This window comes from Oncorhynchus nerka, linkage group LG13 (assembly GCF_034236695.1).
Source record: "Oncorhynchus nerka isolate Pitt River linkage group LG13, Oner_Uvic_2.0, whole genome shotgun sequence".
NCBI lineage: Eukaryota > Metazoa > Chordata > Actinopteri > Salmoniformes > Salmonidae > Oncorhynchus > Oncorhynchus nerka.
Genome location: NC_088408.1, coordinates 10,311,234 through 10,326,124, shown reverse-complemented (window position 1 = coordinate 10,326,124; position 14,891 = coordinate 10,311,234). Strand labels below are relative to the sequence as shown.

Here is a 14,891-nt window from a genome sequence, read left to right as displayed (position 1 = left end):
CATCCTCCGGGAGAGCTCATGGGGGTCAACCATCCTCCGGGAGAGCTCATGGGGGTCAACCATCCTCCGGGAGAGCTCATGGGGGGGTCAACCATCCTCCGGGAGAGCTCATGGGGGGTCAACCATCCTCCGGGAGAACTCATGGGGGGGGTCAACCATCCTCCGGGAGAACTCATGGGGGGGGGGGTCAACCATCCTCCGGGAGAACTCATGGGGGTCAACCATCCTCCGGGGGGGGGGTCAACCATCCTCCGGGAGAACTCATGGGGGTCAACCATCCTCCGGGAGAACCATCCTCCTCCGGGAGAACTCATGGGGGGGGGGTCAACCATCCCCCGGGATAACTCATGGGGGGGTCAACCATCCTCCTGGAGAGCTCTAACAAACCACATTTTAGAGATCAGCTGCTCAACCGGACCTTGATAAACTAAGTGTTTGACCAGGGCTTGATCAAAAGCCTGCACACCCAGTAACTCTGACTGAGGGTTGACCACATATGTTTATACAGTTGCTTAACAGGTATTCTACTTTGTTGGGTGGGGGTTATTAGTCTAGGTTCCAAGCTATCTGCTCTAATGTTGCTATTTTGTAGAATGCCCTTGATGATGCTAGCCAGATGGCCACAGCTAGATAAATACCTAGCAAGACGAGAAAGAAACAAAAAAATTCACTCTCCATAATCACATACTGCCAATTGCCAGCCCATAGCCAAGTGTTTAGTTAGCTAATGTTAGCATATTCGCTAGCTAGCACATCATAGTGCAGTGTCCTTAGCTAGCTAGCTAACATGGGCACCTGTTTAATGGAAACTAGCTAATCCATTGTGATTTTATTAGAATATCAATACTGGTTAGCTAGCTTGCAGGAAGTAGTTAGTGTTGTGTCCATTGCGTCTGTGCACTTAGCTAGCTAACATCCCATAGCCTACATTGCATATGAAGTGTGACTAGCTCATCTGTGAACGTACGGAGAAAATGCCCACTCTAAAAAATATATATACAGTGCCTTGCGAAAGTATTTGGCCCCCTGAACTTTGCGACCTTTTGCCACATTTCAGGCTTCAAACATAAAGATATAAAACTGCCCCTTTACTTTCAGTGCAGCAAACTTTCTCCAGAAGTTCAGTGAGGATCTCTGAATGATCCAATGTTGACCTAAATGACTAATGATGATAAATACAATCCACCTGTGTGTAATCAAGTCTCCGTATAAATGCACCTGCACTGTGATAGTCTCAGAGGTCCGTTAAAAGCGCAGAGAGCATCATGAAGAACAAGGAACACACCAGGCAGGTCCGAGATACTGTTGTGAAGAAGTTTAAAGCCGGATTTGGATACAAAAAGATTTCCCAAGCTTTAAATATCCCAAGGAGCACTGTGCAAGCGATAATATTGAAATGGAAGGAGTATCAGACCACTACAAATCTACCAAGACCTTGCCGTCCCTCTAAACTTTCAGCTCATACAAGGAGAAGACTGATCAGAGATGCAGCCAAGAGGCCCATGATCACTCTGGATGAACTGCAGAGATCTACAGCTGAGTTGGGAGACTCTGTCCATAGGACAACAATCAGTCGTATATTGCACAAATCTGGCCTTTATGGAAGAGTGGCAAGAAGAAAGCCATTTCTTAAAGATATCCATGAAAAGTGTTGTTTAAAGTTTGCCACAAGCCACCTGGGAGACACACCAAACATGTGGAAGAAGGTGCTCTGGTCAGATGAAACCAAAATTGAACTTTTTGGCAACAATGCAAAACGTTATGTTTGTCGTAACAGTAACACAGCTCATCACCCTGAACACACCATCCCCACTGTCAAACATGGTGGTGGCAGCATCATTGTTTGGGCCTGCTTTTCTTCAGCAGGGACAGGGAAGATGGTTAAAATTGATGGGAAGATGGATGGAGCCAAATACAGGACCATTCTGGAAGAAAACCTGATGGAGTCTGCAAAAGACCTGAGACTGGGACGGAGATTTGTCTTCCAACAAGACAATGATCCAAAACATAAAGCAAAATCTACAATGGAATGGTTAAAAAAATAAACATATCCAGGTGTTAGAATGGCCAAGTCAAAGTCCAGACCTGAATCCAATTGAGAATCTGTGGAAAGAACTGAAAACTGCTGTTCACAAATGCTCTCCATCCAACCTCACTGAGCTCAAGCTGTTTTGCAAGGAGGAATGGGAAAAAATGTTAGTCTCCCGATGTGCAAAACTGATAGAGACATACCCCAAGCGACTTACAGCTGTAATCGCAGCAAAAGGTGGCGCTACAAAGTATTAACTTAAGGGGGCTGAATAATTTTGCACGCCCAATTTTTCAGTTTTTGATTTGTTAAAAAAGTTTGAAATATCCAATAAATGTCGTTCCACTTCATGATTGTGTCCCACTTGTTGTTGATTCTTCACAAAAAAATACAGTTTTATATCATTATGTTTGAAGCCTGAAATTTGGCAAAAGGTTGCAAAGTTCAAGGGGGCCGAATACTTTCGCAAGGCACTGTATATATATATATATATATATATATATATATATATATATATATATATATTTTGTTCCTGCACATGCGGGTTTGTGTTCTCTGATTGGCCCGAAGTCAAGTTGTTGGCCACTGACGAACATTTTGATTCAACAAGTAGAACCGGTAGAACCGGGTCGGCACACAGCAGGTACACCGCCCACTGTGATAAGGCCGTACTTCTAGCCAGACGGGTTGCTGTTCTGTTCAGACTTAGCCTCTTGGAATGATGCAGTGCCACTGTGCCAACGTAGTCCTTGCCAAAGGCCCATGCGTCACTCTCTGCCACCTCCCACCAGCCTGCATGCAGGTGACTCTGTTGCCTCTCCACTGGGGAACAGAAAGGAAAGGTGATGGCAGGAGGGTACCGGACCTGATTATCAAGGGCCGCCAAGTGTGTGTGTGTGTGTGTTTCTCCCAGGAATAGGCCTATGTGTATACTTACTCTATGGTCTATTTCTGTGAGTGTCGCCATCGGGCGTACCTTTCTCAACCACTGTGATAAGTTCCTATTGGCAGTGTTACTCCTTTAAGGTCCAGCGGCCTCATACACGATATATACACCAGTATGTGGACACCCCTTTAAACACTATATATACACCAGTATGTGGACACCCCTTTAAATTAGTGGATAGAGAATAACGTACTACTACCCAGGACATTACTGAGGTTAGTGAATAACATACTTACACTAATATATATATATATATATATATATATATATATATATATATATATATATATATATATACACACACACTTTGTGGACACCCCTTCAAATTAGTGGATTCAGCTATTTCAGCCACACCCATTGATGACCGGTGTATAAATCCAGCATAGCCATGCAATCTCCATAGACAAACACGGGTAGTAGAATGGCCTTACTGAAGAGCTCCGTGACTTTCAAAGCATGCCACCTTTCCAACGAGTCAGTCAGTCAAATTTCTGCCCTGCTAGAGCCGCCCCGGTCAACTGTAAATGCTGTTATTGTGAAGTAGAAACTTTTTAAGGTCACAGAATGGGGACCGCCGAGTGCGGAAGCGTGTAGCGTGTACAAAATATGTCCTCAGTTGTAACACTCACTTCTGAGTTCCAAACTGCCTCTGGAAGTAACGTCATCAGCACAATAAATGTTTGTCGGGAGCTTCCTGAAATGGGTTTCCATGGCTGAGCAGCTGCACACAAGCCTAAGATCACCATGCCCGAATGCATAGTGCCAACTATAAAGTTTGGTGGAGGAGGAATAATGGTCTGGGGCTGCTTTTCATTGTTTGTGCTAGGCCTCTTTGTTTCAGCGAAGGGAAATAATTAACGCTACAGCCTACAATTTACATTCTAGACGATTCTGTGCTTCCAACTTTGTGGCAACAGTTTGGGGAAGGTGCTGCTACAACAACCTCCAGTCTTCTGGGAAAGCTTTCCACTAGATGTTGGAACTTGACTGGCCTGCACAGAACCCTGACCTCAACCCCATCGAACACCTTTGAGATTAATTGGAACGGCGACTGTGAGCCAGGCTTATCGCCCAACATCAGTGTCCGACGTCACTAATGCTCTTGTGGCTGAATGGAAGCAAGTCCCCGTTGCAATGTTCCAAAATCTAGTGGAAAGCCTTCCCAGAAGACTGGAGGTTGTTGTAGCAGCAAAGGGGGAGACCCCCCAATGAGATGTTCGACGAGTGGGTGCCCACACACTTTTGTTCATGTAGTGTATATGTTATTTTCAGAGGGAGACTGGCCAGCCAAAACCGTCAAACACCCCATGTAAACGTGAATGGATTCTCAATTGCAGTATGGTTCTGGAAACATAAAGCCATTTTTTTTTAAACGTTCAAATCAAAATAATTTCTCAATTGCAAAACACACACTCACTGTACACAGATTTAACCAGCTTTATCCTATTTCAGTGGCCTTTGGTCTTCTTCCATTCCACACAGGTTTTCGGAGCATGCTAGATAGAGAGACCATGTGTTAATTAGCTGTCTACCAGTGCTGTAAACATGGAGATATGGCCATGTGGGAACACTAACCCCATATAACGGTGTTTATCAATGTGATGTTATTTATTTATTTATTTTTAAATCTTGCTGATATGAAAGATAAGGTCCTTATGCTTCCAAAGCTGTACCGCTAGAAATGTGTGTTGATGTTCAGACCAAGCATCGGGGCTCTTAACAAAAATTGGATCAGAGTCGTGATCATGGGCTCTCTCTCCATCCATCTCTCTCTTCTACTCACTCTCCATCCATCTCTCTTTCTCTGGGCTCTCTCTCCCTTTTCCCTCAGCCACAGCCTGGCTCCATCAGCTCCATCAGAGCAGAGGGCTGAATTCAAGGCATTAGTCAGGCCTATCAGATGGCATCTCTTCACTGCAGTTCCCTGGCACACTGAGTGCTCTGTTTCCTAGACACATGCCTTCTCTCCCCTGCTCTCTGTGTTCCTAGACACATGCCTTCTCTCCCCTGCTCTCTGTGTTCCTAGACACATGCCTTCTCTCCCCTGCTCTCTTTGTTTCCTAGACACATGCCTTCTCTCCCCTGCTCTCTGTGTTTCCTAGACACATGCCTTCTCTCCCCTGCTCTCTGTGTTTCCTAGACACATGCCTTCTCTCCCCTGCTCTCTGTGTTTCCTAGACACATGCCTTCTCTCCCCTGCTCTCTGTGTTTCCTAGACACATGCCTTCTCTCCCCTGCTCTCTGTGTTTCCTAGACACATGCCTTCTCTCCCCTGCTCTCTGTGTTTCCTAGACACATGCCTTCTCTCCCCTGCTCTCTGTGTTTCCTAGACACATGCCTTCTCTCCCCTGCTCTCTGTGTTTCCTAGACACATGCCTTCTCTCCCCTGCTCTCTGTGTTTCCTAGACACATGCCTTCTCTCCCCTGCTCTCTGTGTTCCTAGACACATGCCTTCTCTCCCCTGCTCTCTGTGTTCCTAGACACATGCCTTCTCTCCCCTGCTCTCTGTGTTTCCTAGACACATGCCTTCTCTCCCCTGCTCTCTGTGTTCCTAGACACATGCCTTCTCTCCCCTGCTCTCTGTGTTTCCTAGACACATGCCTTCTCTCCCCTGCTCTCTGTGTTTCCTAGACACATGCCTTCTCTCCCCTGCTCTCTGTGTTTCCTAGACACATGCCTTCTCTCCCCTGCTCTCTGTGTTTTCTAGACACATGCCTTCTCTCCCCTGCTCTCTGTGTTTCCTAGACACATGCCTTCTCTCCCCTGCTCTCTGTGTTCCCAGACGTTTGAACAGTAGTGTACATTAGGCTGACATGACTAGTTAGAGACCTCATGACCAGGAGGACTAGACTATTTTCACTCTTCTTGTTGACCGACAACACAAGGCCTACTTCTGAGGGCAGAGTTGGTCAGAGTCACAGTGTTTAATGGGGTTGCAGGTGTGATTGCAGGGTACGGTGAAAATCTTAGGCTTCACGCTCCAACACGGAGGACTAAATGAAATAAGAGTAGAACAGCACAGTAAGAATTGTCCACTTTTCAAGATTAGACACCATTTTCCACCCAGGTTTTGCTGAGTTTGTAATCTGATTTACAGCAGCAATCTGATTACAGTAGAGTAGTTCTGGGAGTTATTCCCTCTTACCCAGACAGAAGGCTGAGTCCAAATGGCTCCCTATAACGTGCACTACTTTTCATATATAGTGCACTACTTTTCATATATAGTGCACTACTTTTGACCGGAACCCTATGGGCCATGGTTAAAATTAGTGCATTAGACTATACAAGGAATAGGGTGCCATTTGGGACAGGCCCAAGATCAGATTTTAAAAGTCTGGATCCAGCAGATCCATTCTCACACCACAGACGCTGTGAGACATACGAGATGAGACAGGATGTGGAATTGTGCCAGAGAGGATGGCATGTTACCGCCACAAATGGCACGGTTGGTGAAATGTAATTTAGAATTAGAAGATGGGTACTAGCTAGCGTGTTGTGCTAGCCTGCTCGTGTTGTGCTAGCCTGCTCGTGTTGTGCTAGCCTGCTCGTGTTGTGCTAGCCTGCTCGTGTTGGGCTAGCTAGCCTGCTCGTGTTGTGCTAGCCTGCTCGTGTTGGGCTAGCCTGCTGCACATGTAACATTAGTTAACATAGATACTCTGTTTCGTCTGTCACAAGACTACATGGGTTGTAAGTTAATTAACTAGCTTACTACACAACATCCAGAATAACATCTGTCGTGGGCACCAATTCAGATATCTAGCCTAAATTGATTTATTTTCATCATTTTGTTTTGATGCTATCGGTTTTTGTTGTTTTTCTACCAATTAATTTCCAGTCAGATATCTGTTTTCAGCAGTGGCTGTATTGTGTGGGCCAGAGTGTTTTCATTTTTTATTAAGGAAGTTTGAACAAACCAGTCTGTCAACAGAAACAAACTGTGAAGATGGGTCTATTCCTGGCCTTATCAAACCAGGAAACATTCATTTCTATTGTCATTGTGTGTAAGAGAAACTGGATGACAGAGACCAGAACTATTCTTAGAATGCTTTGATGCCGGGCCAGCTGAGAGCTCAACGGAAAGGTTGGGCCAAAAGAAGCAGAGTAATATTAAGGTTATTGCAACTTTTAATGTGTTTATTGCAAAAAAAAAACCTCTTATTACACAGTTATTATCATTAACACCAATCAGTGTAATCCAATCTAAAGTAGCAGGTGTGGTTACACCATCATCCTAGAGTGAATCGATCACGCAGCCCGCGTCCATGCCTCCTGGTAACCTTTGGTTACGTGCCTCTGCAGAGGACAAGAAGACTATGGAGGAGACACATGAGGTCAGATGATTTTAGGAATCTAAAGGAGAAAAATTGATTTTGCACAAGAGAAGAAAGAGGTATAAGAGGTTCTCCTGGCAATCTTAATGTAGTTAGGCTACAGGCTAATCGGGCTGCTTTGTGTTGGAAGGATTTCACAACCTTGGATTTAATAGGTTTGGATTTACTTTTCCACATCCTTAGACTTGAGAAAGTAATCAAACTCATTCTGCTTTGGGCCTCCCTTCACAGATCACAGTCTCTGCTATAGCAGCTTCACTGCTTTGGGCTCCCCTTCACAGATCACAGTCTCTGCTATAGCAGCTTCACTGCTTTGTGCTTCCCTTCACAGATTACAGTCTCTGCTATAGCAGCTTCACTGCTTTGGGCTTCCCTTCACAGATTACAGTCTCTGCTATAGCAGCTTCACTGCTTTGGGCTTCCCTTCACAGATCACGGTCTCTGCTATAGCAGCTTCACTGCTTTGGGCTTCCCTTCACAGATCTCAGTCTCTGCTATAGCAGCATCGCTGCTTTGGGCGTACCTTCACAGATCACGGTCTCTGCTATAGCAGCATCACTGCTTTGGGCTTACCTTCACAGATCACAGTCTCTGCTATAGCAGCTTCACTGCTTTGGGCTTCCCTTCACAGATCAGTCTCTGCTATAGCAGCATCGCTGCTTTGGGCTTCCCTTCACAGATTACAGTCTCTGCTATAGCAGCATCACTGCTTTGGGCTTACCTTCACAGATCACGGTCTCTGCTATAGCAGCATCGCTGCTTTGGGCTTACCTTCACAGATCTCAGTCTCTGCTATAGCAGCATCGCTGCTTTGGGCGTACCTTCACAGATCACGGTCTCTGCTATAGCAGCATCACTGCTTTGGGCGTACCTTCACAGATCACGGTCTCTGCTATAGCAGCATCACTGCTTTGGGCTTCCCTTCACAGATCACGGTCTCTGCTATAGCAGCATCGCTGCTTTGGGCTTCCCTTCACAGATCTCAGTCTCTGCTATAGCAGCATCGCTGCTTTGGGCGTACCTTCACAGATCACGGTCTCTGCTATAGCAGCTTCACTGCTTTGCAAACACACTGTCAAACAGTCGTACAATCAGCTAGGCTACATCTGAAGAGCTCCTTTGAACTAACACAATATAACAGTTGATGTAGATTTTGTGTTTGTTTGTTGTCGATTAGAGAGGCGGGGCCATCTTGTCCATACAGAGTCCCATCTGCGTCAACAAAGCTTTTCATTATATCCTGCAGTGCATTACAAGTGCAACTAATGCACTGATAACGATAACACCCAACATTTGACTGTTTTTCTATCTGTTGGCCGTACTTCTAGCCAGACGGATTGTTGTTCTGTTCAGACTGGCCTCTTGGCATGATGCAGTGCCACTGTGCCAACGTAGTCCTTGCCAAAGGCCCATGCGTCACTCTCTGCCACCTTCCACCAGCCATTTTTCTGAGCGTCGCCATCAGGCATGTGTGTGTCTTGCCACTAGGTCTGTGTCGTTACCTACCAGGCCTCCATTCTAATGCAAGCAAAAACAGGAGCCAATCACATTTCCCTCCTCCTCTGTTCTATTCAGCTCAGCGGCTCCATGCTGTTAGCTCCATGCTAGCAGCTCCATGCTATTAGCTAGCAGCTCCATGCTATTAGCTAGCAGCTACAAGGTGCTCAGCAGGCTGCCCTCTACTCTCCTAAGGCATGCTGCCTGGCCTGCCGGGATAGCTTGCTACTGTTATGTTCAGTAACCATGCTATTAGCTTATGGCTATCAATAGCTACCAGATCAGCAGGCTGGCTGTGACTACTGGCTGTCTCTGAGCTAATGGACCCGCTGCCCCCTCTCTCCTGAGGTACGCTGCCTGCCAGGCTTCCGCCAATGCCTGCTGACTAATGACTAAAGCAGCCTAGCGCTAGGCTATCGCTCCCTAGTCTAGCAATCAAGCTTCTGCACCTGGATCTCATTTGTGTTTTAATGATCTTGATTCCTGGATGTGGATTTGATTTGTCCGTTTTTGTTTTCACCCCTAGAGCGATAGTGTTACGGGTTGTTTCTCTGGGAGGGCTCACTCAGGCCCTGCTGGTTTAAAGGGGTTTAACTGTAAAACATCTCTCTCTCTCTGCTGACTTTGCTCCTTTCTTCTCTTCATCCCCAGCTGTTTCTTGGAACCCAACGGTTAATTCCCCCTCTGGGTTCAGGACTGGGGGGGGCTGGTGGATTGGGGGGGTGCTGGTGGATGGAGCGGCGGGATTTCCGCTTCTGCTCTGAATACTGGAAGTCACTACTGCTCCCTCTCTCTCTCTGTCCCGCTGTGTCTCTCACTCTCTCGCTGTCTGTCTCTCTCGCTGTCTGTCTCTGTCTCGCTGTCTCTCTCTCTCTGTCTCGCTGTCTCTCTCTCGCTGTCTCTCTCTCGCTTCGCTGTCTCTCTCTCTTGCTGTCTCTCTCTCTTGCTGTCTGTCTCTCTCTCTGTCTCGCTGTCTCTCTCTGTCTGTCTCTCTCTCGCTGTCTCTCTCTCTTGCTCTCTGTCCCGCTGTCTCTCTCTGTCTTTCCTCGTCCCCCCCTGTGCCCTCAGCTCCAATGTCTGTGTTCTTGTTTTACTGTCGAGTACCTCACTCTCTTTTCCCCTCTTTTTTAAAATTTTCTTCTTGACATATTTCTCGTCCATCCCAGTAGATTAGCTAACATATTAATATAGCTAGCATATTATATTTCCCAGTGTAGTCCTCCACAGTTCAGAAAGTGTGTTTTTTGGTGTGACAGCAGCAGTGTGAGCAGACCACAGCAGAGATCAGAGGAAGTTTCCAAGCTGATGGTGATGAAACTGATGTGTTCTGTAATGGGAGAGCTAATGTAACGATACGTAGGCCTCTGTCTGAACCCTCTGTCTGTCTCTGATACTGTCAGAGTGTAAACAGGACTCTCTCGCTCTCTCTGACTCTCTCAATTCAGTTTACTTTATTGACATTGACAATGGAAGTGTTTTCCTTTCAAAGTAAACATATATAAGAACGATGGCCCAAAGACAGGAATATACCAGACTGTTGGTAATGAAGCGATAACAGTGATGTTGGTACTCGTATTAACAGCAATTACAACACAGAATATGCTAATATGAATAATCAACACTTTCACCAACTATGTATCTTATAGTTTATTTTCATCATTTAGGCTTTATAATTATTTAATGTTTAATTTATTTCAATTTTTAGGAGCATTTTCTGTCAAATAGATCTCTTCCTGGGGGCATAATGATCTCTGGGCTGCCAGGTTTGCCTGTAAGGACCAGTCTCTATGGCCAGACTGTGCTCAGGGGCGGCAGGGTAGCCTAGTGGTTAGAGCATTGGACCGAAAGTAACCGAAAGGTTGCAAGTTCATATCCCCGAGCCTACAAGGTACAAATCTGTCATTCTGCCCCTGAACAAATCAAATCAAATGTATTTGTCACATACACATGGTTAGCAGATGTTAGTGCGAGTGTAGCGAAATGCTTGTGCTTCTAGTTCCGACAATGCAGTAATAACCAACGAGTAATCTAACCTAACAATTCCAAAACTACTACCTTATACACACAAGTGTAAAGGGATAAAGAATATGTACATAAAGATATATGAATGAGTGATGGTACAGAACGTCATAGGCAAGATGCAGTAGATGGTATCGAGTACAGTATATACATATACATATGAGATGAGATGAGTAATGTAGGGTATGTAAACAGTTAACCTAGGCTGTCATTGTAAATAAGAATTTGTTCTTAACTGACTTGCCTAGTTAAATAAAGGTAAAATAAATAAATAAAACATAGAAAACCACTATCAGTCATAGTTGTCAGATAGTCTAGCTCCTTGTACACTCTGTTTTAGAGCCAAATAGCATTTATTTTTTATTTGTCATGGTTTCATTCTAATATTTTTATTTTTTGCTTAGTGATAATTTCGCCAGATTTTTCTGAGTTGTCCTGAGGCTTTGGTCCTGTCTACACTTCACACTCACATGTGGCTTCTGCTATCAGAATACGAAGATTGCATTGAAAAGAAGGGTCTAGACTAGAGGTCGACCGATTAATCGGAATGGCCGATTTTTAATTAGTGCCGATTTTCAAGTTTTCACAACAATCGGAAATGTAATAAAAAATAAATATAAAAACAACTACAACCTTTATTTAACTCGGCAAGTCAGTTAAGAACACGTTCTTATTTTCAATGATGGCCTACCGGGGAACAGTGGGTCAACTGCCTTGCTCAGGGGAACGGTGGGTTAACTGCCTTGCTCAGTGGAACGGTGGGTTAACTGCCTTGCTCAGTGGAACGGTGGGTTAACTGCCTTGCTCAGGGGAACGGTGGGTTAACTGCCTTGCTCAGGGGAACGGTGGGTTAACTGCCTTGTTCAGGGGCAGAACAACAGATTTTTACCTTGTCTGCTCGGGGATTCAATCTTGCAACCTTACAGTTAACTACGAATGCAGTAAGAAGCCAAGGTAAGTTGCTAGCTAGCATTAAACTTATGAAAAACAATCAATCAATCATAATCACTAGTTAACTACACATGGTTGATGATATTACTAGTTTATCTAGCGTGTCCTGCGTTGCATATAATCGATGCAACGCTGGGGGATGGTTTAACTAAAGCGCATTTGCGAAAAAAGCACAATTGTTGCACGACTGTACCTAACCATAAACACCAATGCCTTTCTTAAAATCAATACACAGAAGTATATATTTTTAAACCTGCATATTTAGCTAAAAGAAATCCAGGTTAGCAGGCAATATTAACCAGGTGAAATTGTTTCACTTCTCTTGCACGCAGAGTCAGGGTATATGCAACAGTTTGGGCCGCCTGGCTCGTTACTTAATTATGACATAACATTGAAGGTTGTGCAATTTAACAGGGATATTTAGACTTATGAATGCCACCGTATTTCACTGAAAGAATAAACGTTTTGTTTTCGAAATGATAGTTTCCGGATTTGACCATATTAATGACCTACGGCTCGTATTTCTGTGTGTTATTATGTTATAACTAAGTCTATGATTTGATAGAGCAGTCTGACTGAGCGGTGGTAGGCACCAGCAGGCTTGTAAGCATTCATTCAAACAGCACTTTAGTGCGTTTTGCCAGCAGCTCTTCCCTGTGCTTCAAGCATTGCGCTGTTTATGACTTCAAGCCTATCAACTCCCGAGATTAGGCTGGTGTAACCGATGTGAAATGGCGAGCTAGTTAGCGGGGTGCGCGCTAATAGCGTTTCAAACGTCACTCGCTCTGAGACTTGGAGTGGTTGTTCCCATTGCTCTGCATGGGTAACACTGCTTCGATGGTGGCTGTTGTCGTTGTGTTCCTGGTTCGAGCCCAGGTAGGAGCGAGGAGAGGGACGTAAGCTATACTGTTACACTGGCAATACTAAAGTGCCTATAGTCAAAGGTATATAATATACAAATCGTATAGAGAGAGAGAGTCCTATAATAACTACAACCTAATACTGTTTACCTGGGAATATTGAAGACTCATGTTAAAAGGAACCACCAGCTTTCATATGTTCTCATGTTCTGAGCAAGGAACTTAAACGTTAGCTTTCTTACATGGCACATATTGCACTTTTACTTTCTTCTCCAACACTGTGTTTTTGCATTATTTAAACCAAATTGAACATGTTTCATTATTTATTTGAGGCTAAATTGATTTTATTGATGTATTATATTAAGTTAAAATAAGTGTTGATTCAGTATTATTGTAATTGTCATTCTTGCAAATAAATTTTAAAAAACAGTTCCCGATTAATCGGTATCGGCTTTTTTTGGTCCTCCAATAATCGGTATCGGCATTGAAAAAATCATTATCGGCCGACCTCTAGTCTAGACGCACAAACCAGCCCATCAAAATGTCAGAGACTCCAGTCACCCAGGTCATAGACTGTTCTCTCTGCTACCGCACAACAAGTGGTACCGGAGCACCAAGTCTAGGACCAAGAGGCTCCTTAACAGCTTCTACCCCCCAAGCCATAAGACTGATGAACAATTAATCAAATGACCACCATACAATTTACATTGACCCCCCCTTTGTTTTGTACACTGCTGCTACTCGCTGTTTATTATCTATACATAGTCACTTCACCCCCACCTACATGCACAAATTACCTCAACTAACCTGTACCCCCACACACTGACTCGGTATCGGTACCCCCTGTATATAGCCTTGTTATTGTTACTTTTTATAATTGTTTTATTTTAGTTTATTTGGTAAATATTTTCTTAACTCTTCTTGAACTGCACTGTTGGTTAAGGGCTGGTCAGTAAACATTTAACAGTAAAGTCTACACTTGTTGTATTCGGCGCGTGTGACTAATAAAGTTTGATTTTAATTTGACAAGTGGTTTTGTGGTCTGATTGTGTTCAGATCAGGAGGTGATGTGTTGTCTTCTCCACCGCCTGGGCGCTTTTCTGGCTACCGGAAGCACTTTGGGCGACGTCATCAGCACTCCTCCCACAAGTCTCCAGAAAATGTGTGTGTGTTGGGACTGAGAGAAACCTTTTTCACTATAACGGTGGAGGAAATGCATTCCTAGCGTGGGAGGAGCGAGTTATGAAACCCCTTTAGCATTGTTTGCTGGCTAGTTCGTTACAGTAGTTAGCTACATCAGTTGTTGTGTTACCTTATTTAGCCTATTCCACCGTTTGCTGGCTAGTTCGTTACAGTAGTTAGCTACATCAGTTGTTGTGTTACCTTATTTAGCCTATTCCACCGTTTTTAGGATGCATAGCTGGCATTTGAATGTAGTGAAGGAAAAGAGATTCTGGACACTGTAGACATGGTAGCCCACTCAGGGTATGTTGCAGCGGTCTTTAGGCACTGTATTTTAGTGCTTAAGGCGTCATTACAGAAACCCTGGTTCGAATCCAGGCTGTATCACAACTGGCCGTGATTGGGAGTCCAATAGGGCGGCGCACAATTGGCCCAGCATTGGCCGGGGTAGGCCGTCATTGTAAATAAGAATTTGTTCTTAACTGACTTACCTAGATAAATAAAATAAATTTTTAAGTGTAGATGCATGACCTGTTCAGAGAGCCCTATGTTCAGACTACTAAAGCTGCATGAACTGTCAAATCTAGACACAGCCTTGGTTGGGTGGTAGAAGTTAGTGAATTGAGCCTCGGGACCAGCTGGCTGAGGGGACTCGTCTCTATGGTCACCTCTTGGCATCTCTCTCCCTCTCTCTCTCCTCCTGAGGAGATCAGAGCGCTACACACACACTGTCAATCTGCCATCCTCTGGATTAGTAATCCAACTGAAATGTGTTGCGGAGAGTTCAGACTGCAGAGTAAATCCTCTCTCTCTGCCTCTGTTTCTCTCACGTTCTCTCTGTTATGTAATCGTTGCTGTATGTTGATACTGTACTAATTTGTCCCCCCCACGCTGCCCTGCAGGTTAAGGCTTAGAGGACTGTAGAGTTTCCAGGGGAAAAGATGAGTGATGGAATGGTATTGTGTGAGACGAGAGCCCTGGCCTCCTCTTCCTCTCCAGTCCACAGGCTGGCTACGTCTGCAATCCTCTTCCTCCTCCTCTCCCTGCTCCCCCACGGACACGCTTCAGGTAAGAGA

General features: G+C 44.7%; 1 protein-coding gene across 3 annotated transcripts in view; it reads left to right on the top strand.

Moving 5' to 3' along the window:
• LOC115120422 (sushi domain-containing protein 6-like) overlaps positions 1-14,891 on the top strand; it is a 79,826-nt gene that overhangs the window by 10,091 nt on the left and 54,844 nt on the right. For all 3 annotated transcript variants that reach the window (XR_010465523.1, XR_010465522.1, XM_065026189.1), the window contains exon 2: positions 14,718-14,883. Coding sequence is in view for 1 of the 3 variants with exons in the window: in XM_065026189.1 (XP_064882261.1) it covers positions 14,757-14,883 (127 nt within the window). In the remaining 2 variants the exon portion in view is untranslated. The remainder of the gene's footprint in view (positions 1-14,717; positions 14,884-14,891) is intronic.